The 27071-nt window shown below is 36.4% G+C and overlaps 3 protein-coding genes across 3 annotated transcripts; 1 reads left to right on the top strand and 2 right to left on the bottom strand.

Moving 5' to 3' along the window:
• Positions 1-4716: 4716 nt before the first annotated feature.
• LOC122041261 (elongator complex protein 3-like) lies at positions 4717-10222 on the bottom strand. Its single transcript, XM_042600895.1, has 9 exons — positions 9674-10222; positions 8851-8920; positions 8541-8713; positions 8183-8357; positions 7233-7399; positions 6661-6880; positions 6473-6577; positions 5348-5500; positions 4717-5171 (listed from the first exon to the last, which is right to left on the bottom strand). The coding sequence occupies exons 1-9, from the start codon at positions 10135-10137 to the stop codon at positions 5013-5015; spliced, it is 1686 nt and encodes a 561-aa protein (XP_042456829.1). The 5' UTR covers positions 10138-10222; the 3' UTR covers positions 4717-5012.
• LOC122041260 (AUGMIN subunit 6-like) lies at positions 8851-26059 on the bottom strand. The gene is made up of 14 exons (XM_042600894.1): positions 25750-26059; positions 25594-25650; positions 25411-25505; positions 24365-24515; positions 21540-21665; positions 21247-21403; positions 16422-16482; positions 16060-16330; positions 13958-14083; positions 12884-13033; positions 12571-12814; positions 12146-12493; positions 11849-11994; positions 8851-8920 (listed from the first exon to the last, which is right to left on the bottom strand). Exons 1-13 carry the CDS (start codon positions 25972-25974, stop codon positions 11954-11956), a joined length of 2052 nt encoding a protein of 683 aa, XP_042456828.1. The 5' UTR covers positions 25975-26059; the 3' UTR covers positions 8851-8920; positions 11849-11953.
• LOC122041262 (small heat shock protein, chloroplastic-like) lies at positions 10487-11765 on the top strand. The gene is made up of 2 exons (XM_042600896.1): positions 10487-10818; positions 11147-11765. The coding sequence occupies exons 1-2, from the start codon at positions 10554-10556 to the stop codon at positions 11611-11613; spliced, it is 732 nt and encodes a 243-aa protein (XP_042456830.1). The 5' UTR covers positions 10487-10553; the 3' UTR covers positions 11614-11765.
• Positions 26060-27071: the final 1012 nt, after the last annotated feature.

Genomic DNA, 27071 nt, shown 5'->3' with positions numbered 1-27071 from the left:
ATACACCGATTGTTCCTCGCCATTCAGCTTAACTAGTGTCGAACTGACCGCATGCTTAGTCGACGACAGGTAAATTCGGAGGTGCTCACCGACAAGTGGCTCAGTTAGTACAGGCAGAGAATTGAGGTATGCCTTGAGTTCGTCGAATGCCCAATCGCACTCCTCGTCCCACTGAAATTTAGTGGATCGGCGCAGTATCTTGAAGAATGGCAAGTTCCGGTCGGATGATTTAGAGATGAACCGAGATAGTGTTGTTATTCGACCGGTGAGACACTGGGCTTCCTTCAAATTCCTAGGTGGCGACATGTCTTGTAGTGCTTTTACTTTGCTGGGGTTTACCTCGATGTCCCGCTCGGTGACGACGTAGCCCAAGAATTACTCATTTTTTACGCCGAATAAACACTTGTTCGGATTTAGCTTGATCCTGTATGTCCTGAGTGTCTAGCAGGTCTCATTGATATCTGCACATATGTCAACAGCTCGGAGGGAATTGATTAATATGTCGTTGACGTATACCTCCACATTACGGTCGATCTGCTGTCGGAACATTTTATTTATCAACCTCTGATAAGTAGCTCCAGCGTTTTTCAGTCCGAACGACATAACTTTGTAATAGTACGCTCCGTCAGCCATAATGAAGCTGACCTTTTATTGATCTGCCCCGGGCGAGCGATACTTGGTGGTACCCTTGATATGCGTCCAGAATGCATATTAGCTCGCACCCTACAGTGGAGTCTATCATCTGATCAATCTGAGGTAGCGGGTAGAAGTCCTTCCAGCATGCTTTGTTGAGGTCCTTGAAGTCGATGCAGACTCGCCACTTGTTGCCCGACTTGGAGACCAACACGATATTCGCGAGTCAGCTCAAGAACTGAATTCTCGTGTGTGGCCGGCCTCTAGCAGCTTCTCTATTTCTGCCCGGATGATCAGGTTTTGCTCGGCGCTGAGGTCTTTCTTTCTCTGTTTTACTGGCCAAGCGTCCGGTCGGACATGAAGTTCATGTTGCGCGACGCTCGGAGAAATCCCGGGAAGCTCGTGCGTTGACCACGCAAATACATCATGATTTTGCTATAGACATGTGATCAACTCCGCCTTCTGCTCGGCTTCCAGATCGGACGCGATGAAAGTTGTTGCCTCCGCTCGGTCGGTATGGATTTGGATTTCCTCTATTTCTTCGTACAGTAGGGTAGGCAGTTTTTTGGTGATGACGCTTACCTCTAGCAGGGGAGTTTTCTGAGTGGATCTGGCTTCGGTCTTGACCATCTCGACATAGCAGTGTCGGGAGGCCAAGTGGTCACCTTTGACTTCCCCCGACCTGGTCGTCTACCGGGAATTTGATCTTTTGGCATGCAGTCGGCCCTGACTATGCTACCAACCATGTCGTCTGGCGGGGGCACGGACTCCTAGAAGGATATAGTCAAATCCTCCTTTTGTCCGTTACTGGGGCGAGCGGGTAAGTCGTTTGACCAACCATCCACCATCCGGACGCTATCGCTCTCGGGTCGTGCGGGATGGCCGCTCGCCTAATCTTCCATTGTCCGAGCTCCACTATTGTGCCAAGTGGAGCTGTCTGAATGTGGTCTACTCGGTAGCGATCCCGCTTTGCTAGTTCCGAGGTTTGATGTAAGTTTGAGCAGGCTGGCCGCTAGGCGTGTGCCTCACTGACACATGCTTTTCTGAGCGTCAGAAGCCCGGTTCGTGGCCGAGCTATGATGATGTTAGACCGGACATTCTTTAGCCCGATCGGGCAAAGGGGGTTGCCCGGCTGACCGGTGATATGGGGGAGTTGACCACACCTTGACTTTGACTTCCACAGTGGCCTTGCCCCTCCTTGGGGTGGGTCCCTTATCCCCGCATTACCTTTCTATAATGAGATATATAAAATTGTGCAAACTATAATGATATTAAACTATTGAATCATACCATAAAATCTTGAAAAAGAGTAATAGAAAAAAGATTAAGGAAGGAAATTATAGTGATCAAAAATTAATTTGGGTTCATATCTAGAAGGTCGATAATAAAAGTTATATATTTTCTGAAATTGAAAATTATCGGGAATACATATTCATTGACTTAGAAAAAGTTTATAGTAGAATTTCATGAGAGATTATATAGAAAATATTAACATAACATATATTGAATGAATTAAGAATATATATGGGACTATAATGACCATAGTAAAAACTTTAGACAAATTAACTGTAGCATTTACAATAAAAAAGGGTTGCATCAAGGATCAATTCTAAGTCTCTATTATTTACACTAATCATAGACAAACTCACTAAATATATTCAAGATACAATACCATAGTGCATGTTGTTTGTAGATGATATTATTTAGTACTAATCCTGTCCAAAAGCTAAAAAGATGGTTAACTAGGAAGGCAGCTCTGTTGTTGACCAAATGAAGACTGCACGATGGCTCTGTTGTTAATTGGATGAAGATTCTGCGGTGGCTCTACTATTGACTATATGAAGATCCCGCACTGTCTTGCAATACAAGGAGTGTTAGTGTCAGGTCAGGGAAGGGGTCCTCGGTATTAGTCCTTCGACGCTAAAGTCAATGTTCGTTTCAGGAGAAGAAAATAACAAAAGAACACTGTAGCAACTAACATGTGAAAATATAGAGCATCACTTACCTCCACATGTAGATGGAGACTCCTTTTATAGTATTATTATTGCATCATGCATGTGTCTCAAAGTACAAGCATGTTTTTCCAAACATTCCTAAGAAAAGACAAGTCATAAAGTGATTCTGACACCTTTCCTTAAGCAAATGCGCAAGTCTCTGTGATTTGACAAACTGGAAGCTTCTAAAGCACGATTTACTTATGGAATGTTCTCTATTCTTTATAGCATGAACTTCTAAGAAAGTATGATATAACAGATGTACAAGTTCTGCTGTGGGTCGGTCGGCCTCCACTCGGCTAAGGGCCACCAGTTCGGCCTCATGGACTACAGCCAACCTCGTTCTTCACTCAGTCCTTTATTTTATCGTGGAGGCGACATATATCCAATCGACCATTAGATCTGATCGGAAGGGGCGATGGGTTGGGTGAATTAGTACTTGACCGCAAAGCTCGTTTGCAAGTTGTGAAGGACGACTACTTGGGAGGTCCGGTTGACCCTTCACGTCCGACCAGTGACTCGAGCCCCGCTCGGTAGAACCAGTCTGGTCAGCAACTCCGAGTCCATTCGACCATGTGACTTTGACTACTTGACCATGACCTTTACGTCAGCTGGTCCTCCATACTTTGACCAGATTTTTAGGGGACCCTATCTTTATCGTCGTATCAAGTACCGTAGTACATGTTGTTTGTAAATGATATTTTTTTGATAGATGAAATACGTGAAAGAGTAAATATCAAATTAAAATCTTGGTGGACAAAACTAGAGTAAAAATAAAATATATGAAAATAATTTTAGTAATATTAGTTGTAATGAGATAATTATTAAAATAGGAGATGAAGAGTTATTTGAAACTGAGAGATTTAAGTATTTAGGATCATTTTTCAAAATAATAGTGAGATTGAGAGAGATGTCTTACATAAAATATAAGTAGCATAATTGAAATAGAGGAGAGCGTCAAATGTTTTATGTGATCGTAAAATATCTTTAAAACATAAAGAGAAGTTCTACGAAACGATGGTTAAACCTCTTATCTTATATGATACTGAATGTTGAATCAGGACTCCGGTACAAAAGGAAAAGATGCGAATTACAGAGATAAATATGTTAAAATAGATATGTGGAGAATAGTCAAAATAAAAAATGAAAGCATTGAGTTATATTTATTGAGGAAAAATTCTAAATGATACGTTTAAAATGATATAGACATATACTTAAATGATCAATAAATCTTTCTGTTAAGTAATGTAAAACTATAAAACTACACACATCAAGTAAAGAAGATAAAAAAAAACTTAAAATTATAATAATAAAATAAGATAAATTTTATTTAAATATAAATGATATAACATTAATGCATCTCACTTAAAGAATAATACTCGTCCATATAATTCATCTCATCTATACCTCTAGAATAATAAGCATTATTATATTCAAAATTATAATATTTTATTTGAGTATTCATAAATCACTTGCAGGTAGACTTAACAAAAATTATTTGCATTTTCAAGCTCCAACATCCCACCTATTTTCACCTCGAATATCAACATTTTAATAACATTTGGATCAATTCCGTTCGCTTGCATCCTAATTCAGACAACTCAATTATCTTACTAATCAACATCTCCAACTGAAACATTAAGAACAAGAACACACATCTCGTCACATCTCCATAGAATACAACTAGGAGGTAGTATTCTGTCAAAAAACGAACCAAATAAATCAAAATTTAAACAAACTGAAAATTTTCAGATCAACCGAATTTCCCTTAAAATAATCAAACATACCAAATTTATAAAATAACAATAAATTCTATTTTCAATCGAATTAACTAAAATTTTAAAATCTTATTCGATTTTAACTAAAACAACAACATTTTATTTAATTAATTATATTTTAAATAAAAATAATTAAATTAATATTCTTATTTAATTTATGCAATTTAATCAAATTATAAAATTTAAAATCAAAACTAAACAAAATTAACCAAAAATCAAACCAAATTTAAAAAATAAAAATAAAAACTGAATTAATTGACCAAATTTCTAAATTTAGTTAAATACAACAATACATGATAATAAGCAGTATGAATAAAATCAAACTTGAAGGTTTTGTATTAAAAGAAACACAATAAAAGTTCACCTTAGCCTCATTGTATTAATTAACATATTTTTTATTTGTTCAAAATTTTTCCCATCCATCATTGTAATTCCACCAAGGATTGAAAGCTCATCTTCCTCTTCTAGCGTCGCTCTCAGGACTCCGGGATAAGCGACGTTGTAAAATATTAATCTTATGACAAAGCTTGGTTCACTCAGAAGCATAGATGTACATGATGCTAGTGGACGTTGCAAAAAAGGATTTTAACAAGCAAGTCCCTCGTCATTATGTTAGATACTTTACCATGTAAGGACCTTCTAGTTCGTACCCCAATTTCCGGTAATAATGACGTGTTCCGACACCAGAAATTACAGCTACCTTTGCTGACCGATGCTCCCTTCGGGCGATCCTCTCAGCTTCTTCCATCAGGAGTGTCCCATAGCCCTGTGTCACAGAAACAAAGGAGAAAAAGAATCTATGAAGTGCAATTTAGTTGGCTGTCATGGGCATTTAGATCTATGAATAGCTGGGTCGCATTGTGACCTACTATAAGCAGTTAGGCTCTTTGAGGATGAACAACCTAAACCAGACGTAAATGAGAGCAATAAAAAGAAACAGACCTGGTGCTGCAGCTTGTTAGCATCGCGCCCATGTACAGGAACTGCAGTTCCATAGACATGAAGTTCACGGACCATGGAGCACCTCCCGGTAAGTTCAGGGCATGTTGCATTACGTCCAATTTTACGCAAACGCAACAAGCCAACAAGAATGTCCTGATTCATGACCAAGAAAATGTTCAAAAAGCTCACTAGGTGATATCAAAAATCAGCTAACAATAGTATATTATCCTTATGAATTTTCCGAGCAAAACAAGCATCCAGAAAATGCAGAAAGCACAAAAAATAGGATGCTCGTTTCCATATCTACAAGACACTGAAATGTAACTTGGTATTTGCATGGCCTAAACTTAATCCATATTTGACCGAATATCTTAACTGAATACTAACTGAAGAGAACCATCCATACATATGTATATTTACAATACAAGATCAATTTAGAACCAAGTTGAATTCAATTAAATCTCAATCTATATCCAATGACTTGTCTCGGAAAACAAATGGGAAGACTATATAAAATGGAGGACAATATTCTAATCAATTTTCATTGTTCCTATAACCAAAAAAAGTGAAAACAATATAAATTATGTAGAGTAAATGCTTAAGAGAATTATAAAATAATTTTATTCAAGGGTAATAATGATGGTAACATCATGTTATTAGTTAATCAAAATCGACTATTATAAAAAATGATGGTATCAAACTATAATATGTATGATATGAGATTATCATTGAATAATATGCAATTGCTAATATATAACTGTGCTGATATTATTAACAAAATTTTGTAATTAATAATTTGACATCATTAATATGTTATACAGAAACAGTAGTAATATTATAATGATTAAGAAAACATATCATTGACCTATTAATAAAATAAATGATGATGTGACAACAAGGAAGGCCTCATCATCACATAAAAATGATAAAATAATAATTGGACAAATAAAATTACATTAAATTAACATATAAAAAGAGCATTAGCAAACACCTTCAACCATTATAAACTAAAAAAGACATAAGTAAATGGTTTGAAAATTCCAAAAAAGGGAAAAAAATTGAGAATAATTTCATCCATAACACAAAAAAACAATGATTTCCAGCATGTAATTTTACATCATCTACCTGCCGTGTATCTTCATATGAAAGAAAGGTTTCCCAACCCTCATTTGCTGCATAATCACGTCGCACAAGCTCAACTTCCTCAGGCTTAACTTTGTGGTGAATGTCCTATGACGATTTCAAGAATAAAGAGGCTATTCTATAAATTTGACTCCTGCTTTTATGAAAAATAGATTAACACAGACACAGACCTGTATTCCAGCCTCACGTGTTCTAACATCTCGGCATTTCAATCCTAAATCTTCCATTCGTGCCAATGCAAGTTCACGAAGATTTCCTTTTTCAACTCCGGAGGTGACAAGTGGCATAGGAATATCTCTTTGAACTCGGTAAACACGTGTCCATGGTGGTACCATCGATAGAATCCTTGCAATAACGTCCACCAGGAGCTCTGGTGGATAATTCCTATACCTAAAGAAAATAAGTACAAATTATTTTCATTTCCCAGTCATCATCGCCATTTTTATCTGGCATGAGAATAGTGTCATGCAACTTTTATCATAAGTGCGCCTTTGAACACCACAAGGATGAGAAAACAGGAAAATATTAAAAATAGTCTGGGTGACAACCAAACAGACATACATTATTATCTTAGATGACAAGAAATCAACCAATGAATGAGGGAAAAAAGTCACCAGAAACTCACAAGTTCTAGCCAAGTTTAGACAGCAAAAAAGAGCTAATTCTAAAAGCATGGCCCATATTTTCATAGATTCTGAGAACAGGTCTTAATTTGCACACGAGTTTCAGAAAAGTGTAGTACCTGCCGGTTTTCCACAGCTCATAAAGTCCAGTTCCTCTAATTACGAGCGTTGGATAGATTTTAAGACCATCTGCCCTGAATGCCGGGCTCTCAAAAAATTCTCTAAAACTTTCTAAATCTCTCTCAACTCCAACATTTGGAAGATCAGGCATCATGTGAGCAACAACCTACCAACGAGCAGACAAATGAATGACATGAAAATAACATGTAGATCAGAATATATTTGATGCAAAGGCATGAAGAATGGATTAGGAATGCTCTTCCAAAACCACTTTGGAAGCTAAATAAGGTGTCTAATAAATTTATATACTCACAAAACCACTTGTCTAATGCACTTGAACATATTTGACGAAGGCATTAAGAATGGATCAGGAATACTTGTCCAAAACCACTTTGGAGTTAAATAAGGTGTTTGATAAATTTATGTTGAAAGTAATGACTCCATTTACAAAGCCACTCTTTTAATGCGAGTGGAAGGATGCTTTTCAAAAGTACTTTCCCAGGAGTATTTAAATATTTCTAAAGATTAATAGAAGAATCAGATAAAAAATAGGATGTTTCATATTTTAACATAATATTTAATATTTAAAAATTTAATGTTTAAATCAATTATTTTATTAAAAGGAAATGAAACAAATATAGATTAGTACTTATATGTTAACAAATCATAGTAGAAGACAAAATTCAGGTTGTTACAATTTAGCACTTAGATGAAAAGAGAGAAAAAGTAGATATTAAAGATATAGTTTCAATTTATCACGCTTTAATTTAATAAGACTATTGCTTTGCTACATATGCTGTTGTGCCATCCAGATCAAAACAGATTCAAATAATCATGACACATGTAACTATGCAATGCTCCAAAACCCACATATTTAGTCATCTATCTGTCAATCGTATCTGTAAACCTGCTCAAAGCAAACCAATTGACTTGTGATTAAGTATTTTACCTTAAAACCGGCATCCTTAGCCAAGCAAAAGCAGTCAGCTACAGCAGCAACTGTGTGACCTCTATTTGTGTCACGAGCTACATCTTCATATGTGCTTTGTACTCCTATCTCAAGACGTGTACAACCATATAACAACATTTGGCGTAGATGGGGTCCTAAACAATAATCAGGTCTCCTGATAATAAAAACAGATAATTAGCACATCTTCACTGTTGTCTCAAATGGAATTTTCAAACACTTTCACAGATAAACTTAACTGCTTTACATCAGCAGGCACAACCTTAAGCTTATTTCAGAATTGTCAGACAAAGAATAAAAAGACAAAGAAAGAACAAAGCGAGAGAAATATGAAACACACGTTTCGATTGTCATTCCAATACATTTTGTTGTGCCGTGCTCTGAGTACTGTACAGCCTCTTCAACATTTGCAGATGTATGTCCTGATAAAGCATCATGAAGATTTCTTATGAAGTAATCACGATAGTCGGTAGGCAGTGACATGAAAGTCCCTCCCATTAAAATGAACTCCACCTGGATGGAATATAGGAATTGCAATCAGAGGCTAACAAGTAAAATTGATATGGATGAAGGTATAAATTTTGATAAACACTATTGGGATATGCAAACTAAAGATCAGAATTGCCTCATAGTTTGAATAGATCACAAACCTTATCCACACTGTGACCTAGCCTTTTCAGTTGGTCTATTCTGCTTCTAGCTTGTACATATGGATTGTATCTGGAAGCATGTAATAGGTAGCAATAGAGTAAATATGTGTAATAATACTACTATCAAAATTAAAAGTAAACAAGAGAAAGGAAATACATTGAATGAACATCAAGATAAGCAATAGGAGATTTAAATGAATAAGTGTTTGAAAATTGCAGTAATATAACGAAAAACGACTTCTTACAATTCTAGTAGATAGAATAAGATCAGATGCTGAAAAATTATCTATAATACAGTAAAATTGGCCCAAAGAAACCCCTCATATGACATGACTCATACTCGGAGCAGCCTGAAGTGAGGTTTCCTTCCTCTGTGATTACTATGATTTAGTAGAATGTTTTGTCAGAACCATATACCTACAAAGTTATAAGACACTTGTTGATTCAATCCTACTGTTCCAATAATAAGCCATCTTTAAGGGACTCATCTTTGACTTCAGGTATATCTAGTATAAACCATCATGTCTGATATGATAGAAGTGTACAGTGGAACTCCCTTGAACATGATTACACTTTGGTATTCGCAAATGATGCCTTTGGTTACACAAAACCATATTGTCCAGAGAATGAAAATATTTTCATTTCACCACAGTCAAAGACTCAAAGCTAAGTACACACATCTAACTATCTCCAAACATGGAAAATTGCTGCAATGTTTTATCGAATATTAAGAAATATACGCCTGGAACCATAAGTTGGACAGTCAAATTGCTGTGTGAAAAACTTAAAGAATAGAGAAAAGGGGGAAGAATGCCATAAAGACCTGGCTCGGATGGCTCTCATGCTTGTTGGCTCATAACCGGTATATGATTGCGTGCTGTACTCAAAATCCGAATCAGGGCCACCAGGGCAGTATACACATATATTACCGGTGGTAGCAATATGAGGGCACCGGTGCGGCTTCGACATGACGGCGACCACCGCGATGCCGGACGCGGTGCGGACGGGCTTGGCACGAAGCTTCGGGAGGAGGGCGTCGCGGTCCGCCTCGGGGACTGCGGCGATCATCTCCACGAGCTTCGGCGCGCGGGAGAGGCCGTACTTCCGGCAAGTAGCGGACTTGAGCTCGTTGAGATTGACGTTCTCCCCTCGGCGGGAGCGCTCGGCCATGGCGGAGACGATCTCAGCGATGGCGCGGACACGCGCTTCGTCCTCGGAGATACCCAGCGGGATGGAGACTCCGCCTCGGCCGGGCGTCGGCTTCTTGCGCGTCTCCGGCGTGGCCATGGGCAAAGCGGCGCTGCGCCGTGCTCGAGCGGTTAGGGTTCAGTTCGACTGTTCGAGAGACGAGGAGGTGGGGCGCCCCCAGCGAAAGCCGAAATGTACGAGGGAGGGGCATTATGGTAATTTAAAAATTGTGAAGGGCATTTTTTTAAAAAGTAACAAAGTATAGAATTATTTCGAAAATTCTCTTATTTGGATTGGACCGGTAATTATAGGCCCATTAAAATACGGCCCAAAAGGCGTTTGATTATTAAGGCCCATTTAAACGGAAACCTTCTGGAATCGTACGCCGCTTCTGGTTCATTCCAGGGACGCCTAGAAGGCGACCGTTTTCCCTTCCACCGTTCTCCTATAAATAAAGGCAGCACGCGGCTCCCATTTCCGCCATTGATAAGGTAGCAAAGCAATCGAAGAAGAAGATGTCGGCATTCTCGAGCACAAGCTCCCTTTCGCTTCCTCTCTTCTCCTACCGCGGAAGGGCCAACGCCGGCCATCGCCTGCACCGCCGTGGGTGGGCCGTATCGATTCCTAGTAGAAGTCCGGCCGATCTTTCCGTCAAGTCTATGGCCGGCGAGGGCAGAGACAGTCTCGACCACCTCCAACGAGCCAGCAAGACGAAGCAGCAGCAGGAGCCGCAGCAGCTCAGTGCCGCGAAGAGGGCCGTAGCTTCGTCCTCGCCCATCGGTAAGATCTTCTCACACTGGAGCTCGCGTCTTTAGATCCCGTGCTGCGGCGTTCATCTTGTTCTTGAATCGCCTTTAACATGTATTTCTGCCTTTTCGCCATCCAATTTTCGGGAACAAGTAGATCATTAGATCTGAGCTCGTAACTTCATCAAGAATTCACTTTGAAAAATGTAGAATTTAGATTAGACAGATGCCTGAAGCAATTAATGATTCAAGGGTTTCTTCATCTTTACTTCTTTCTTGTAATCAGTTAGATATCTGTTTGTGTTATTGTATTGTATTAGTCTAGAGCACGTTAAATTGTTACTGAACTATGTGAATTGCAGGACTTTGGGACAGATATCCTTCTGCAAGGACAGTGCAACAGATGATGGACACCATGGAGAGGATTTTGGAGGATCCTTTTGCTTACAGCGGGACATCATTCCCTGCTTCGAGCATCGATGAATTCGGGGGCAATTACAGGAGGGGAAGGATCCCATGGGAGATCAAGGAAGAGCAAAATGTTTACAAAATGAGGTTCGACATGCCCGGGATGACCAAAAACGATGTGAAGGTCTGGGTTGAAGAAAACATGCTCGTGATCAAGGCGGAGAAGCTGCCCAAGGAAGCAAAAGAAGGTGAAGACGAGGACTGGTTGGCGAAGAGCTACGGTCGGTACAACAGCAGGATTGCATTGCCGGAGAACATCGAGCTGGGGAAGATCAAGGCGGAGGTGAAGGACGGGGTGCTCTATGTGACCATTCCTAAAGCTTCACCTTCCAACAAAAAGGTGAACATCAGTGTCCAGTGAGGGATGTCGATTCACACTCTTGTAGCCTTGTTTTGCTCCTTTTTGTATCAGAATGTTGGAAGATGAGAACAAGCTTGGAAACTCAAGGTAAACAAGGCAATCTAAATGTTAAATAGAATTTGGTCGAGAAATCAATGAAATAATTACAGCTACTGGTACAAAGACAGCACAAAATATACAATCATGGGTGCTGATAAAAACAACCAACACGGAAAATAATCAATGTGAATCTCACCTGACTAATGAATCGAATCCGTTCATGTTGGCCCTCAAACAAATTGTTGAATTTGTAGCTTTGGCTTCATCCGTTAAGATGATTTCTTAAGGTCTTGACCCTAATCTAATGCTCCATGAGAGCAGCATCGGTTTCAGACAATGGTGCTGCCAAAACGTAAAACCAGTGTTAGTAGTGAACGACACAACCAGAAAAAGAAAATGTATCATATTTGAATTTATGCTAAAATCTTGATAGAGAATATTTGAATGTAAAGTGAAATAGTAGTTAAATTTTATGCACAGATAGTGGTCATACCGAGCAAATCCTCATAGGCATCCTGGTAGAAGGGCGATTCCAGTAGCAATGGAGGTGAGAAAACTTGATCCAAGGTGCCATCTTGGGATGTATCTGATAGGCTACAGTTGTTCGTGCACTCTTTGTGCCAATTTAACTTGCCCTGCAAAGTTTGAGATTCTGGTGTAGAAGAAATGAATTGTTGTTTTATCTGATTAGTTGAACAATCATCCGTTGGTAGAGAAATAAAGAAGTGCTCCGAGCCATCATCATTACTTCGATCTTGGAACACTGATTTGCTCGACAAGCTTGATAGAGCAGCTTCACGTACAGAACGTCTAATGTTCTGGGCATATTTATCAGCACTCTCTACAAAATTAGAATCTCTACATTAAACAAGAATACGGCTAAAGTCAACCATAAGAGAAACAGGTGAAGCTGCTAACCTTTTGATTCCCCGTCTGTATCACTTGGATGTTTAGTTGTAGCTGCCTTCTGAGCTGGCACACTTTGTTGGTGCACTGGAAGTGTTGCAGTACGGCGTTTGGTCGCGTGGGTACCCTTTGCTGATGAATTTGGAGTTACGTTGAACAAATGAGGAAGTTTCAGAGTAGGACTATTTGAACATTTTTCAAGGTGGGTAGAGGAGAGTTTTGAAGTGATGTCAGCAACGTCATCACCGATGCTTTCCTGTCCATTAAATTTAAATTGATGAGAGAGGAACTAGATGATAAAAACAATCAAATAATCAGTTCTTACTAGGGGTCTGCCGATACTTTCGCTTGGGATAGTGGTTGAATGTGCACCAAATCCATCTACTGATGTAGAAATATTATTTACTTCTTCCGTGAGCTCAGAAATTGACTGCTGCATCGTCGGAATTGCTTCATTTAGCTGATCAATGAGTCCCTGAAGGATGACATGCAATCATGAAAAGGATCAGATTCCAAAACAAAAGGTAAAATCTTGTTTCAAGCAGGAAAGAAAAAGGAAAAGGACATGTGTAAATGAGTATTATAATATGCAGTCCATCACTAGAACTAGATCAATAAACCTTACACTACTCTTATTGCTTAAGCATAATTTGACGACCACCAGCTCTGATGCTAATAAAATCCGTACATTTGGTCGTTTTTGTGAAAAGAAGAGAACATTTTATGATAATGGAGATTATCCAACGTCAAATTCTTCACCACCTGTACCAAAAACAATACACAAAAACCTTTCTTTCATCGTCATAAGTTCTCTCTTCATTTCTTGCTAAAATTGCCCTTTTGCCATGGCGTTATAACCATTCTTTCAAATATGCAACAATTATCATATTTACCATCTAACTAAACCCAATTGTGTATAGTTAACAAGGGAGAAAAAAACATTGAATTTATGCTAGAATCACAACCAGTTGGCTGGACTAGCCAATGCTACAAAATTCTGCTTGTTTAGCATAATCTTAAAAGAAATAGGGCAACAAAGCTAGTGGAATCATAACTTGATTGCATGATTTTGTTACTGCACACACTGCAGCCACATTCCTAACATTCATCAACTCCAACTGCATTATCATAAATGTTTTCCTCAGTTAAGAACTTGACATGAATAGAGGCGAATATCTCCTATAGACTCTTTGAAATCTCAGGTTCTGAGCCTTCCTGGGAATAAAATATTGAATCTCTTGTATTTTTCTTCAAGGAATAAATCAAGGCATGCATGAACTATAATCAGAAACCCAGTAAAAATGGGATGAAGACATAGATAAGGTGATGTAAAAAAAGCCCAGTTACATCAATCAATATATATTGGGCTATGAATTGCTATCCAAATATATCATTATACCTGTATGCTAACCAAATGCTGCCGATGTTCTGCAAGAGTAGCAGCTAATGACTCTGCATGCCCACCGCTACAGCCATCGGAAGCATTATAAAGTATATCAGGACCCTCCCCATCATTAGCTTTCACCTGTAAAATAGAGTTTCCAATTTGAATAAAATTAAACTTGGGAAGGTTTAACCATAAAAGTTTAGAGCATTCTCCATGAAAGTCAATGTTTAAGATATGAAAAAAAAAGGAGCAACATTATGGTTCAGATTGTGATCTGGATGATCTCATGATCCTACTACACAAATCAGCTAGGCAATCCAGAACCCAAATAGGATCTAAATTAGGTTAGGATCTTACAACCCATGATCCCCACTATTCCAAGAACAAATCCCTCAACTCTAAGGACCTTAGTTTGATTGAATAAATTTGCAACAACAATTAGAGTTGAAAACAAGAGGGGTAGAGGGAGACCAAACAAATCTCAAGTAAGCATTATTATAAGTGATTCAAAAAAATTAAATGTTATTAGTAATGTAACGCACAAAGAGTTCAATGAAGGGATAAAATTCATATAGCTAAACTCAAATAATTGGGACAAACATAGCTTGGTAATGTTAATTGACTTAAAATAGACCATTTTTGAAGACCAAACAATCTAAGAATTTTTCTTCTTTTTGTTATATAAGAACACATTTTAGCTTCCAAGCAGAAAATCTTTTTGGTGATATCATACATCTTATAGAAATTATCTGTCTACATAAAGATACAGCATATCAATATTTATATATGTTAATATATTTACTAAATGATTATTTTAATTAAAGTATAAAAGAACAGTCCGATCTTATTATAGAAATTATCTGTCTACATAAAGACACAACATATCAATATTTATATATGTTCATATATTTACTATATGATTATTTTAATTATACTTTATGAGTAAGGCCGGGTACAATAGAACCTTCCTCATACCCCATATTAACGGGAGTTTCGTGCATCGAACTGTCTTTTTATACTTTATGATACTGTAATGATGAGCATTCAAAATGTTGACAATCTTACTAGATATATTGAAAATTAACACACAAGAGAAATTATGAATACCAAATATAATTTTCAAGATATGTTTTTGTTAAATTATAATTTTATGATCTTGCATTTTGATCCTATGATCTGATCTTATGAACTCCTCAACATTCATAGTTAGGATCAGAATCCTCAAAACTTTGAATAACACTAGATAGCATTTAAGAGTTGCAATTCCTTTCAGATGAAATGGGCACAAAGAAGCTTCATTAATTTGCTTTCTTTGATAAATAAGCCATAAATTATACTTTTCACCCATGGCACCAAATAGAAGCTTCTTTCTCTTCATTTATTTGTTAACAGCTTATATTGTTACTTAAATTCTTGAATGCTCCAGTTAAAGGTGAAGAGCACTTATAGATACTGCAAAACATGGATATAAACCTCAATCCCAAAGAGTATAGCCAAAGTACCTCGCAGTTATTTAATGTGACCTGTTGAGCTCACAGGTTAGGACTGGGGTCAAGAACTATTAATTAATTCCAGCATGTGTGGAAGTATTTAACATATATTTCATGAAAAATGTCACAAAGCCTAACCTAACATATATCTAAGTGTATGGATAGTTTCCACTTGGATTCAAGAAGGGTAAAAAAAGAAGAAAAAAGATCCAATGAAGGAAATATACTTGGGCAGGATGGAATGTGAACCCAGTTGAGAAGGCAACAAGAGAAAAAGGAAATCCACTTCCTCTTCATCTGCCTCTCACACTAATCTTCTGCACAAGCTAAACAATACACGTAGTTGGCAAAAATTGTGTTTGTACTTGAACATGGTTGTAATGATTTTCTTTTCTAAGTGCTAATTCTCACAAAGAGTATCTGACTATTAGAATATGTCAAAATTAATTGCCAAATAAAAAAATTAGTTAAGATGTTACAGATGTCAGAGATACTAAGAACCTACGCTTAGATAAGAAATATGAAGGATACCTTGCAAGCTAAATCAAGGCAGTGACAACTACTGGATAAAATTCATTCTCACAACCTTGCCCCTATGTAGTGGAACAAAATGGATACACTTACCAAATTAAGTGACTGCTTGTGTATACGTTGTAGAGCATGAGTCCAACGCCTTAGAACTTCAGCTACATCAACTGTAGGATGAACTCTTCCGCTTCTATCATCCATCTTAGGAAGAGCATCACTCTGCTCTTGTATTTGATACGAGTCCTTTTTCCCTTGAGTAACTAATGCAGAAGATGCCTCAAGATCATGAACTGATAGTACATCAGAATGTGGGAGATTTGAACTTAGATCCATGGCTGCAAGCAAAGATGATCCAGAGATGCGGTACCTGGAATATTAGAAATTTTCAAATTTCAAGATGTAGTTCAACGAAACAAAAGAGAAACAAAACACATTCCAAGTTTTTCTATATGTTTCACCTATGCTCTCGATGAGCTATGAGATCCTCAATTGGACCAGAAGCTAGGACTTCATGTTGGCCTGCAAATTCGGAATATTTTTCATCCTGTAGAGAAAAACCAACTATTTGTGCAACAATGATAGAATATTATTCTTGAAGATCCTCAGAGTACTGAACTTAGACTGAGAAAGACATGACAAGAAAATGAAGTAGAATGTAGAGAAGACACCACAAAATCAAGATCAGGTGTTTAAGTGGTTAAATTGGATCAATAATGATGCATACCTATTAGTTAGAACAATAGATTATGTTCAATATAGCAACTAAATCTAACCAAACATTCATCAAATCTGCAAGCATATTATTACACTATATGTGTTACGACTTACAATTTGGATCTCTTGCAAAAAAAGAAACAGATACGCCCAATCAAACGAATTTAATATACTGACAAGATCAGTAGAATACGATAGATAATAAGTACTACATAATATAAAGAGCACTCTCCTCTATAATAGCATCTGCACCAATCTAAAATATAGTTATACTTGACAAATGGTAATTTCTCCACATGGTAGCTCAATTTTGCTTAGTCTATTAGCATAACTCATAGATATAGATGATAGATTATAGAAGAGGAACTCCATAATTTGGCACTTAAACATTTCTCTGAGATTCATCAAGCAAATGCAATAACTTGCTTTACCATGGTAAACATGGTATGCTCATTGCCCCAAGATATCATTATGATTTCTCTAAACTCACATGACAAGATTGAATTCTACCTAGTTGCGAATAATAATGCAAAACAAAATAACCATGTCGCATAAAACTGGTTTACAAATCCAGAATATTTGCAAATCCAACAACAATCAAATCTTATCCCACTAAGTGGGGTCGGCTATATAGACCCTTTTACACTATTATCATTGAGCTCTATCCTATATTATATCATCATCTATACTTAAATAAATTTTATCTTATTTTATCGTTACTAACCAAAACTTTTTTGTCTGCCTCTTCCTCGTTTGATGTGTGTATTTATCATAGTTTTACATCGCCTAACTGGAGTATTTATTGGCGTCTAAGTATATGTCCGTACTATCTTAAACGTGCCTCTACTTTCTTTCTAATGCTCTCATTTCTTATTCTGTCCATCTCACACATCCACTTTAACATCCTCATTTTTACAACTCTCATTTTTTGTTCATGTACTCAACGTCATATAACAAAACAGGTCTAGCCGTCATTTTATAAAATTTCCATATAAATTTTAGAGGTACTTTATAATCAAATAAAACACTCGACACTCTCCTCTATTTCAATCAGCGTGCTTGTATTCTATATAAAACATCTCTCTCAATCCCTTCATCATTTTGCAAAAATAATCTAAATACTTAAAGCTTTCAGTTCCAAATAACTCATCATCTCCTATCGTAAAAATTATCTTATTACGTCTAATATTTTACTAAATTTAAATTCTATATATTTTGTCTTTAATTTACTAAGTCTAAAACCTTCAACTTGTTTCCCGCTAAGATTCTAGTTTAGCATTTACTCTTTCACATGTCTCATCTACTAAAATAATATCATATGCAAACAACATGCACCACGGTACTTTGTCTTAAATGTGTTAAGTGAGTTCGTCCACAATGTGTAAAAAGATAGAGACTTAGAGCTTGTATGTAACCCTATATTTATTGAAAATATTTCATCCTCATATATATCCTCAATTAATTCGATATATACTATGCTAATACCTCTCTTTTCTAGAATTCTCCATATAATTTCTTTTAGAACTCTATCATAAATGTGTTCTAAGTCAATGAATACTATGTGTAGATCTTGCTTTTGCTCCTAATATTGTTCAATTAGTTGCTTGAGAAGATATATAACTTCTATTATCGACCTTCCAAGCATAAACCCAAATTAATTTTCAGTTATCGTGGTCTCCTTCCTTAATTTTTTTTTTCTATTATTTTTTTTCCAAAAGTTTCATAATATGACTCATTAGTTTAATACCCTTATAATTTACACAATTTTATACATCTCCCTTGTTCTTATATAAGGGAACTAGACTACTTACTAAATCATTTTTTTTTTCAATATCATGTTAAATAATTTTATAAGTTATTCAATATCTTGTTTCCCTAGGCTCTTCCATACCGCTCTCGAAATATCATCCAATCCAATGACTTTTCCATTTTGCATCTCATTTAAAGTTTGTTCTATTTCTGAAGTTTGAATAATACGATAAAAATTTAAATTTCTATGACCTACTTAAATTATCTAAGTTAAGTTGGTCACCTAAATCTTTATTAAAAAATTGATAAAAATTTCTCTTCCACCGCTCTTTTTATTTTCCATCATTTACTAGTACCCTATTGTATTCATCTTTAATATATTTTATTTGGATAAGATCTCTTGTGTACCTCTCTCACTTTAGTTATACTATAAATGTCTCTTTATCTTTCTTTTGTATCTAATTTTCGATATAACTATTCAAAAGTTTCATTCTTTGCTTCATTCACTTCTTTCTTAGTAGGGATGACAATTTCACCCGAATCCGATGGGTAATCTGACATCCGACCTAAATGGAGGAAGATATGGAGAGATTTTTTATACCCGATTATAGTAAATGGGTATTCGGGTATGGGTATGGAGGCGGATGCAGTAAAATCCTACCCATACCCTACTTGATACCCGATATATATACATAAGCCTCATTTTTTATTGGGAAAGAAAAAACTTTAGCCTGCTTTCGTCTTAGAAAAAAAAAAGACTTAGTCTGTCTCTTTATCCGGTCATAACACGTATCTTATCTTTTTTTCCACGGGAAATGTTCACCCGATTGAAGGAGCGCGAGACGAGGAAGAGCTGACAAGTACATTGAAATATTTTTTTTTTTAAATGAGAATGGTATGAAGTAATAGGATGATGGGTAGGATATAGGTACCCGAAACTCCGACGGGTATGGGGATGAATATGAAAGTTAAATACCCGATGGATATGGGGATGAGTATAGATATAATAAATAGGGATGGGTATGGAGGATATAAAATCCTACCAAACTCCTACCCATTGCCATCCCTATTTCTTAGCCTCTTTCTTGGCTATTGTATATTTTTTAAAGTTCTGTTTGTTCTTACAAATATATAACTCCTCATAGGTTGTTCTTTTCCCTTCACTTTCTCCAAACTTTTTCATTCCACAACTAATAGTGGTAAAAGGCGATTCACTCGCCCCAGTGCCTCTGCCAGCCCGTCTCTAAGTCAACACGAAAGAGGTAAATCATAGGTAGCTACTAGCCTTAGAATGTTAAATAGCACATGGGGGAGGGCAGACATCCGGCTACTAGCCAAGATTTGACCCCAAACCTCATAATAGCAACACCACCATGCGCTAGCTAACTTTTTCATTCCACAACCAAGATTCCTTACTTGGTAGCGCATACCCCTTTGACTCATCAAGTACACTCTTGGCTACTATTCAACTTTAATATCATCTTATTTCATGTCGTATTAGAGTCAACTTATATTTTACCTAATATTTGTACTCCTACATTCTCCTTAAATATGTTTTGTTTTTCATCCTTTAACTTCCACTACTTAATTTTAGAAGTCGTATATATTTTCCTGCTATTGATACTATAATTGAAGCATATATCCAACACTATTAACCTATGTTGGATAGTTATGACCTTGCAATCTTTACAAATCTTTCTCTCTTCTAATTTACAATTTATTATTTTGACTTTTGGACATGATCAAATATTTTTCTCTTTTCTTAAAAAATATATTAGCTAGTATAAGGGTTATATTATCGCAAAATCCAATATAGTTTTCCCTTTTTATTTCTTGTTCTAAACCCATAACCCCATGCACTCTCTAATATTACTCATTTTTCACTCTGACATGTCCATTTAGATTGCCTCCTATTAAAATCATTTCATTTGGCGAAATATTTTGTAATACTTCATCTAAGTTGTCTCAAAACCTTGATTTGATATCTTATCTAATCTACTTGAGGTGCATATATGTTAATTATGTTTATAGTTTCTTTCACCGCTATTATTTTGAGAGCTATAATTCTATCTTCTTTCTAACTACTCTTACAACTACATCTTTTAACAAGCTATCTATAACAATAATCACTCTATTTTTTACTTTACTCTTTCTTGTGTATCATAACTACTCCTACAATACTTCACTCTGGCAGGATATTTGCAAATATTTTTTTAATTAAACTTACTATATTTTGTGGTAGTATTGATCAATTGGAACTATTTTAAAGGTTTATATAAGAAGCTTGGATCTGTTGTTTGAAGTATTGATAAAAAATAAAAATTTCCTTAATTTTTTCCCTCTCTGCACTTGTCGAACAATTGCCTACTCAGGAAAGCAATCCTGGGTTGTGTCACAAAGCAAATTCATAATCCTTCTTTGCTCCTGTCTAATAGAACATTCATATGCACTAAGGGACAAGCCATACAAGATATCTTCTGATGCTTTAAAAGATTTATGGCAATGAAATTCAGATAATAAATAATCTCAATGACATAATCAATTATTACTAGATTTGTGGCAATTAGAACTTGTAGTGTCATCCAATAATAACAAAGTTCCATAGTTTCAAAAATGCAAATACAAAATAACAAAAAAATTGATCTTCTATCAACCATAAGATTTGGCAATTAATGACTACCATTCTAGATAATCTATGAAGGACAGTTCTACAAAATCAATTTAAACAGAGTAAACCAACACAAACTAAGACATTAAATGTAGGAAGTGAAAGCAAATTTAAAAAAAAAACTAAATGGCCAATAATAACTAAAATATTACTCTGCCGAGCTAACAATGATTCCCAAAGTCGGGTAGCCTTGGAGACCAAATGAGGGGTCTGACTAGAGCTGGAGATTCTATCATCACACAATTCCCCTTCCAACTTAGCTTTATTTCTCGTATCTTGAAGCTTTTCTAACTCTTGTTGCAAGTAGGCCTATTTAGAGAAATTAACACATTGAAAAAAAATGGTAATATTACTAGTAAAAGAAAAATAAACAAAAAATGAGCAATAAAATAGCTTAGCTCATAAAAATGAACAATTTGAGAATCCAATAGAAAGTATTGTATACCTCCTCGGCACATAGACTACGAAATTCAGCAGTCATCTCATGAGCTAAGTCAGACCATGCAGCTTGCCTATGAACAGATTTGTTGGCATTTTCAAGGAATTTCCTCCTTTCTAGAGCTATCCTAGCCTGCTTATCCAAATAGAACATTAACAGTATAAACTAATCGAAGATAAGTATTTTCAACACAAATATGTAGAAGTTGAACATCTTTCTTCTAAGATGCCATAGCCCTTCCTGATCATCATCACAAAAATAATCAACATCAAGTTTCAGGGGTAGTGTTTTCAAGACCAAACTGAACTAGTCAATTCGACCGGTAATCTTCACCCACCGAATTGTCGGCAGAAGACCATGGCCCATTATCTCCCAATAGTCTGTGGTCAAATCCTCATGAGCAAACCTAGATAGGTGGGTCCAATATCCTCCACAATCCCCTACCCATTAAGCCACCTATATTAACCTCCCCAAAACAGGAGGTCTTATTTGCTAACTAGCCTAAACACTGAGCAGGTCAAGGTCAATAGGACTATAGTGGAGTCTTTTTCCCTGCTCAAAGCCGCCTCCATTGATGACTCCATTTACAACTCCACCTTCCCCCAATGACAAGCAACATAGATCCTCTCGCATGTGAGCACCATCAGACACGTTTGTTGGAACATATGCTTATCCTCCTCCCCATCAACTGATTATCCATCGTGTCATTGTCTCATGGATTCACCATTTTGAAAAGGAAACAAGAGAAGTTGAACCTAGCAATTGGAAAGATCACAGATGTGCCCCACTTAACATGATTGGCATGATATTTAAGTGAACTAAGCCTTAGTAGTGGCTTAGGATTTCTTTAAATGGTCAACCCTTTGTTGAACAATTGAAAAAGAGATCTGGTGCACCATATCCAGTAGAAAAACTGCTGCAAATAGAAATTATATGAGAGAAGAATATGTGGCCAAGGTTTACAGATTACAAATTATGTCCAGTTAATTGAGATCCAATCACATGCAATTTCAGAAGTAGAATCACTCATATCAACCCAGGATAATCACAATCACTTGTGAAAATGACTTTTTCTTAATTTTGTTGACAAGTCTATCTTAACATTTAATTGATTTCTCAGAGAAAACAATTTTTGACTAGTCTATCTTTAGTCTTTAATTAATTTCTCAGATAAAACAAAAAATCCACCATACCTCAAGTCAAAATTTTGAAATACCTTAGCCCATAAAAATTCTTATACTCACTGTTCTATTGTTTATCAAATAACTTTGATTTTGATCAACATACTTGTCAATAATCCTTTATTGGTAAATGATGAGGAAAATAACGCCACCATTTGAGAGTAGGACTGTAAACGAGCTAAGCCAAGCCGAGCCGAGCTCGAGCCAGCCTAGGCTTGAGCTCGGCTCGATTTATACTGGCTTGACTCGAGCTCGAGCTCGCTCGAGCATGTAGAGTTGAGCTTCAGCTCGAGCTCAATATTTAATTATGGGCTCCTGCTCGAGCTTGATTGTTTTTATTAGTTATTATTTTTTAATAAATAAATTAATATATTAAATATTATAAAAATATGGCTCAACGAGCCACCAAGCCAATAATAATTAATAATAATTAAGCTTGAGCTCGGTCAACTTCGAGCTCCATTCGAGTTTTGACCAAGCCGTTCATAAAACGACTCACGAGCAACACGGCTCATTTGCACCCCTATTTGAGAGGTATAGGTGTTAAGTGTGTGGAAATCAAATGCTCCAATATGGAAAATGAGCATAAATCCGCAAATACTAAATTGGACTAGGTAGAAGGTCTTGAAGAATTCGTTAATGAACTACTTGATGAATTGATAAAAGAAAGGAACCCTACACAAACAGATCATATCTACCTTCAAGAATATCGCCAGACTTGGAATTACACTATCCTGTCACAGTGTCACTAGAGAAGATCTAAATCATAACACTAGCATGAGTCAAAATTGCATAACAACTACTATAATTGAGTTAGATGATCCATCAGAGAAAAGTAAGAATAAAGAAGTTAAAAGGTAACATTTGTGCATTGGTGCAATCTCCCTAGCATATGATAGCCACAAAAGATACTAGAACTTTTACTTCATTTCAATGCTTATCCTATTAATTATTTTATATTTCCTTTTTGTATTGTCATATATTCCATGATATTTAAAACTCTTATTTCTCATGGTAACTTCATGATGATGTTGATCTTGTCTGTCCATCTTATTTTTCTCATTATGACAATGAAGAATCAATATTCAAAATGGCAAGTATGGAGAATTACGCATATGAAGGAAAAATTGATTATGAGAAAAGAATGAAACAGCAGTTATGGATAAAGTATATAAGATTTGAAAGCTTGCAAGACTACTGAAAAGATTAGAATGTAAACCAATTAAAGGAGAGTTTCAAGAAAAACAAAATGAAGAATCAACAATGAAGAATTAAATATGGCAACCATTAAAGAATTTGTTTCAGTAGCAGTATACAATTATACATTGCTATTTTGAGTTCCAACTTCCAGATGCCTTTTCTAGAAAATAAAGGACAATTATCGCAGACTCTCTATCTGTGACACACTTATTCTCGTTGCCGCAGTTGATTTCCTCTAGCTTTAAGCACTACTGAGCTGTGACGATGAATTCATAATGACAAGACATCTAAACAATGGCCCAAATAAAAAAGAAGGGCAGGTAACAATGAAATAGGCAGCAGTAAATAACTACCAAATAAGAGGAAGGGTGTATGCTGTTCCAGTTCTGGAAAACAAAGTAAACTTGCTAGACCAGAAATTCAGCAGAAGGAAAAGTCAGGTTGCTTAACCTTGGTCACAGGAAGTAGTGCAGCAGCATTCAGATATGAAGCATCAGTCAGTGACGGTGGTAAAGGGTCAGAAGCCACATCAGCCGTAAATGTTCTCTTGTGAACCTCTCGTAAAGCATGAACAGATAGTTGCCATAAAAGCTCAACAAATCTGCACTAGATTTGAAAAGATCGCAAAGGTTATATAATCTGCACTAACTTAGCAAATGAAACATCAAAATTCCAAGCATTAGGCCCTATGGCATATAATATGTTTGAGTTTGTTATATTTCCCCTCATTGCAAAGCCAAGAAAATATGACAATCCTTTAACTTGTTAGCAGTAAAAAACTAATCACTTCAATTTATTCAAAGGTGTAACTCGCATAATGATGCAGCTTTCAACTGAAACAAAAAACAAAGGTACAGAATATCATTCTCATCTATGAAAACCAAAGCATTGAATGATAACAGGAACCATGCTTTGGGAATGCACTTTATTATTAGTTATTTCCTACAGGAAGAAAAAAGACTTGCTGCTTGAGCATTACATTGTGTCAGTAAAATATCCATGGGATGAGATACTGCTCAGTTATTAGTCTGCTACTCTTATTTAATTGTTTTTGTTGCTAGAAATATCATTTGAGTTTAATGAGCTTGTTTCTGAAGCCTAGCACCATGTTAAGTCTGTGCTTCTTTTTTTTTTGAGTAATTTGCAAGAGACTGCTCTTGGTAAACAAATATTGATATATTTTGGTCATCCACTATGGAATTATGGCCTGATCCCAATCAAACCTATTAATTTCCTTAACTAACACTAAGCCCCATGAAACAGTTCAAGTTGCATGAATTTACATCCTAATTGTAGATTTCAAAGAAATATATTATTGCGTCATAGATGGAGATTGACTATATACCCTTTACATGTTAAATCTAGTGTAAAAGTGGTTTGGCCAAATAGATACATTCCAGTAGAACTTCAGATACAAGGAAGTGCGTTACCATGGACCAATTGAAGCCCCATTCTTTCTTGTAGCCAAAACTTTGCATAAGCAGGGAAACACTGACCTCGGTCCGCAACATGTTGCAAGAGACGAGACCCTAGAACTACTCCGCGGCAGAGCTCCTTGCGACTCTAAGTCGCTTATTATCCCTTGTACTATCTTCAACGCACAATAGCAAAATCATGGGCAGAATCAGTACGATGAACAACCCTAAACGATCTGGAAACAAAAACAAAGAAATACCAACCTTTCGAAATTCACGGGACTGAGTGGAATCGAAGATCGGCCAAACCTTATCGAAATCCTGACACATAAGGAAGTCCAAGATCAGCAAAAAGGGAAGCAATTAAGTAAATTGGTCGGCAATGAAGAACCAGTAAGGAGACAAAAACAGTCCGATTGCCTTGGCGGACTGAACGGGGCCGCGAAGTGCGGAGAGAAGAAAGTATAGAAGCTGCTCCCCCAGCCTAGGGTTGGAGTGACGGAAGCGTCCGACCCGGGAGGCGCCGCCGCTGCCGCCGCTGCCGCCGCCGCCGATAACCGCGGGGTCGAGGCCTAGGAGAAGGCAGTTGGTGTACATTGCACTCTCGAGCTCCGCCTCCCTCTCCTTCTCTCGATCCGTCGCCATATCACCGCGCTCACGATCGATCGCTCGGGAAGATCTCGATGAGTTCTTTTGAATCTCCGCTGGTGGCAGCAGATCATCCAAATCGGTCGGCGAAGTTTACAGTTCGCCCTCAATTGTTTTTTAAACTGCAATCCTGCCACCAATAATTGTCAATTATTATTGTTTTACCCACCTGCTACTGCCTTGTACAATTTGAAACGAAAGTTTGAATTAAAATTTTGAATGAATTAATTACTCGGCACAAAAAAAACTTTTTATTTATTGATAAAATAGATTTATATATAATTCTTATAGCTCATGACCACGAGTATGGTAAAATGGTAAAATCCTTAATGGATGAATAAGAGGATTTTTATGAGTGTCCATAAAATGTAAATTTACCTCATCTCTAAAATTAATTTGGTGTATGTATATAAAATGTGTAATAAATTAATTGCTAAAAGTTGTAGCAGTTTTAACCATGTGTAACAACTAATGATCATCATTGTTAAAATAATATTAAAATAATTATATTATATTTAAATAATTTTGATAAAATTTAAATTTTAATTTAGTTGAAGTATTTTTTGATACGGTAATATTTAATACGTAGTAATTTAAATTAAGTTAAAGAAAAATTTTCTATATTATAATAATTATAATCATAATTACTACTACATTCACCTTTTTTTTTATACTGGAGGAAGCTACAGTACTATTAAGAACTTGTTTGATTCAAGTTATCATACATAACCTTAGTTATGTGATTACTTGGTAATCACATAATCATGGTTATGGGAGAATAAAACATAATCTTAATTTTGTTTGGTTCAATTAGGTAATGGTATAATCTAACTTGACATTTACTATATTATCTCTTGTTTAATTATATGATTAATTTTGTAAAATAAATTAAATTAAATTAATAATAATAATTATTATTATTATAATATTAATGAGTCTCACTGGAAGGAGCTGGATTTGAACTAATCCCAAACCATTGCTCGATTCGAGCTTGCCTGCACCTTATCCCAGTGCAAAGGTTTCAACTTTGGACGAGAGGTGTCCTGGTTCTTCTCCATGGCCTCCGACTCCCCTCTTGGATCTGTGGGGTAAGC

This window comes from Zingiber officinale, chromosome 2A, assembly GCF_018446385.1.
Source record: "Zingiber officinale cultivar Zhangliang chromosome 2A, Zo_v1.1, whole genome shotgun sequence".
In the NCBI taxonomy this organism is placed as follows: Eukaryota; Viridiplantae; Streptophyta; class Magnoliopsida; order Zingiberales; family Zingiberaceae; genus Zingiber; species Zingiber officinale.
This window is presented reverse-complemented; position numbering and strand designations above follow the sequence as displayed.

Coding starts and splice junctions, on each gene's coding strand:
- LOC122041262 (XM_042600896.1), top strand. CDS start 10,554: ATGTCGGCATTCTCGAGCACAAGCTCCCTTTCGCTTCCTCTCTTCTCC. Junction 10,819..11,146: donor AGCTTCGTCCTCGCCCATCG/GTAAGATCTTCT, acceptor TGTGAATTGCAG/GACTTTGGGACAGATATCCT.
- LOC122041261 (XM_042600895.1), bottom strand. CDS start 10,137: ATGGCCACGCCGGAGACGCGCAAGAAGCCGACGCCCGGCCGAGGCGGA. Junction 8,358..8,540: donor ATTGGAATGACAATCGAAAC/GTGTGTTTCATA, acceptor TTTTATTATCAG/GAGACCTGATTATTGTTTAG. Junction 6,881..7,232: donor GAGCTGTGGAAAACCGGCAG/GTACTACACTTT, acceptor TATTTTCTTTAG/GTATAGGAATTATCCACCAG.
- LOC122041260 (XM_042600894.1), bottom strand. CDS start 25,974: ATGGCGACGGATCGAGAGAAGGAGAGGGAGGCGGAGCTCGAGAGTGCA. Junction 24,516..25,410: donor GCAACATGTTGCGGACCGAG/GTCAGTGTTTCC, acceptor AATCTAGTGCAG/ATTTGTTGAGCTTTTATGGC. Junction 11,995..12,145: donor TGCCTATGAGGATTTGCTCG/GTATGACCACTA, acceptor ACGTTTTGGCAG/CACCATTGTCTGAAACCGAT.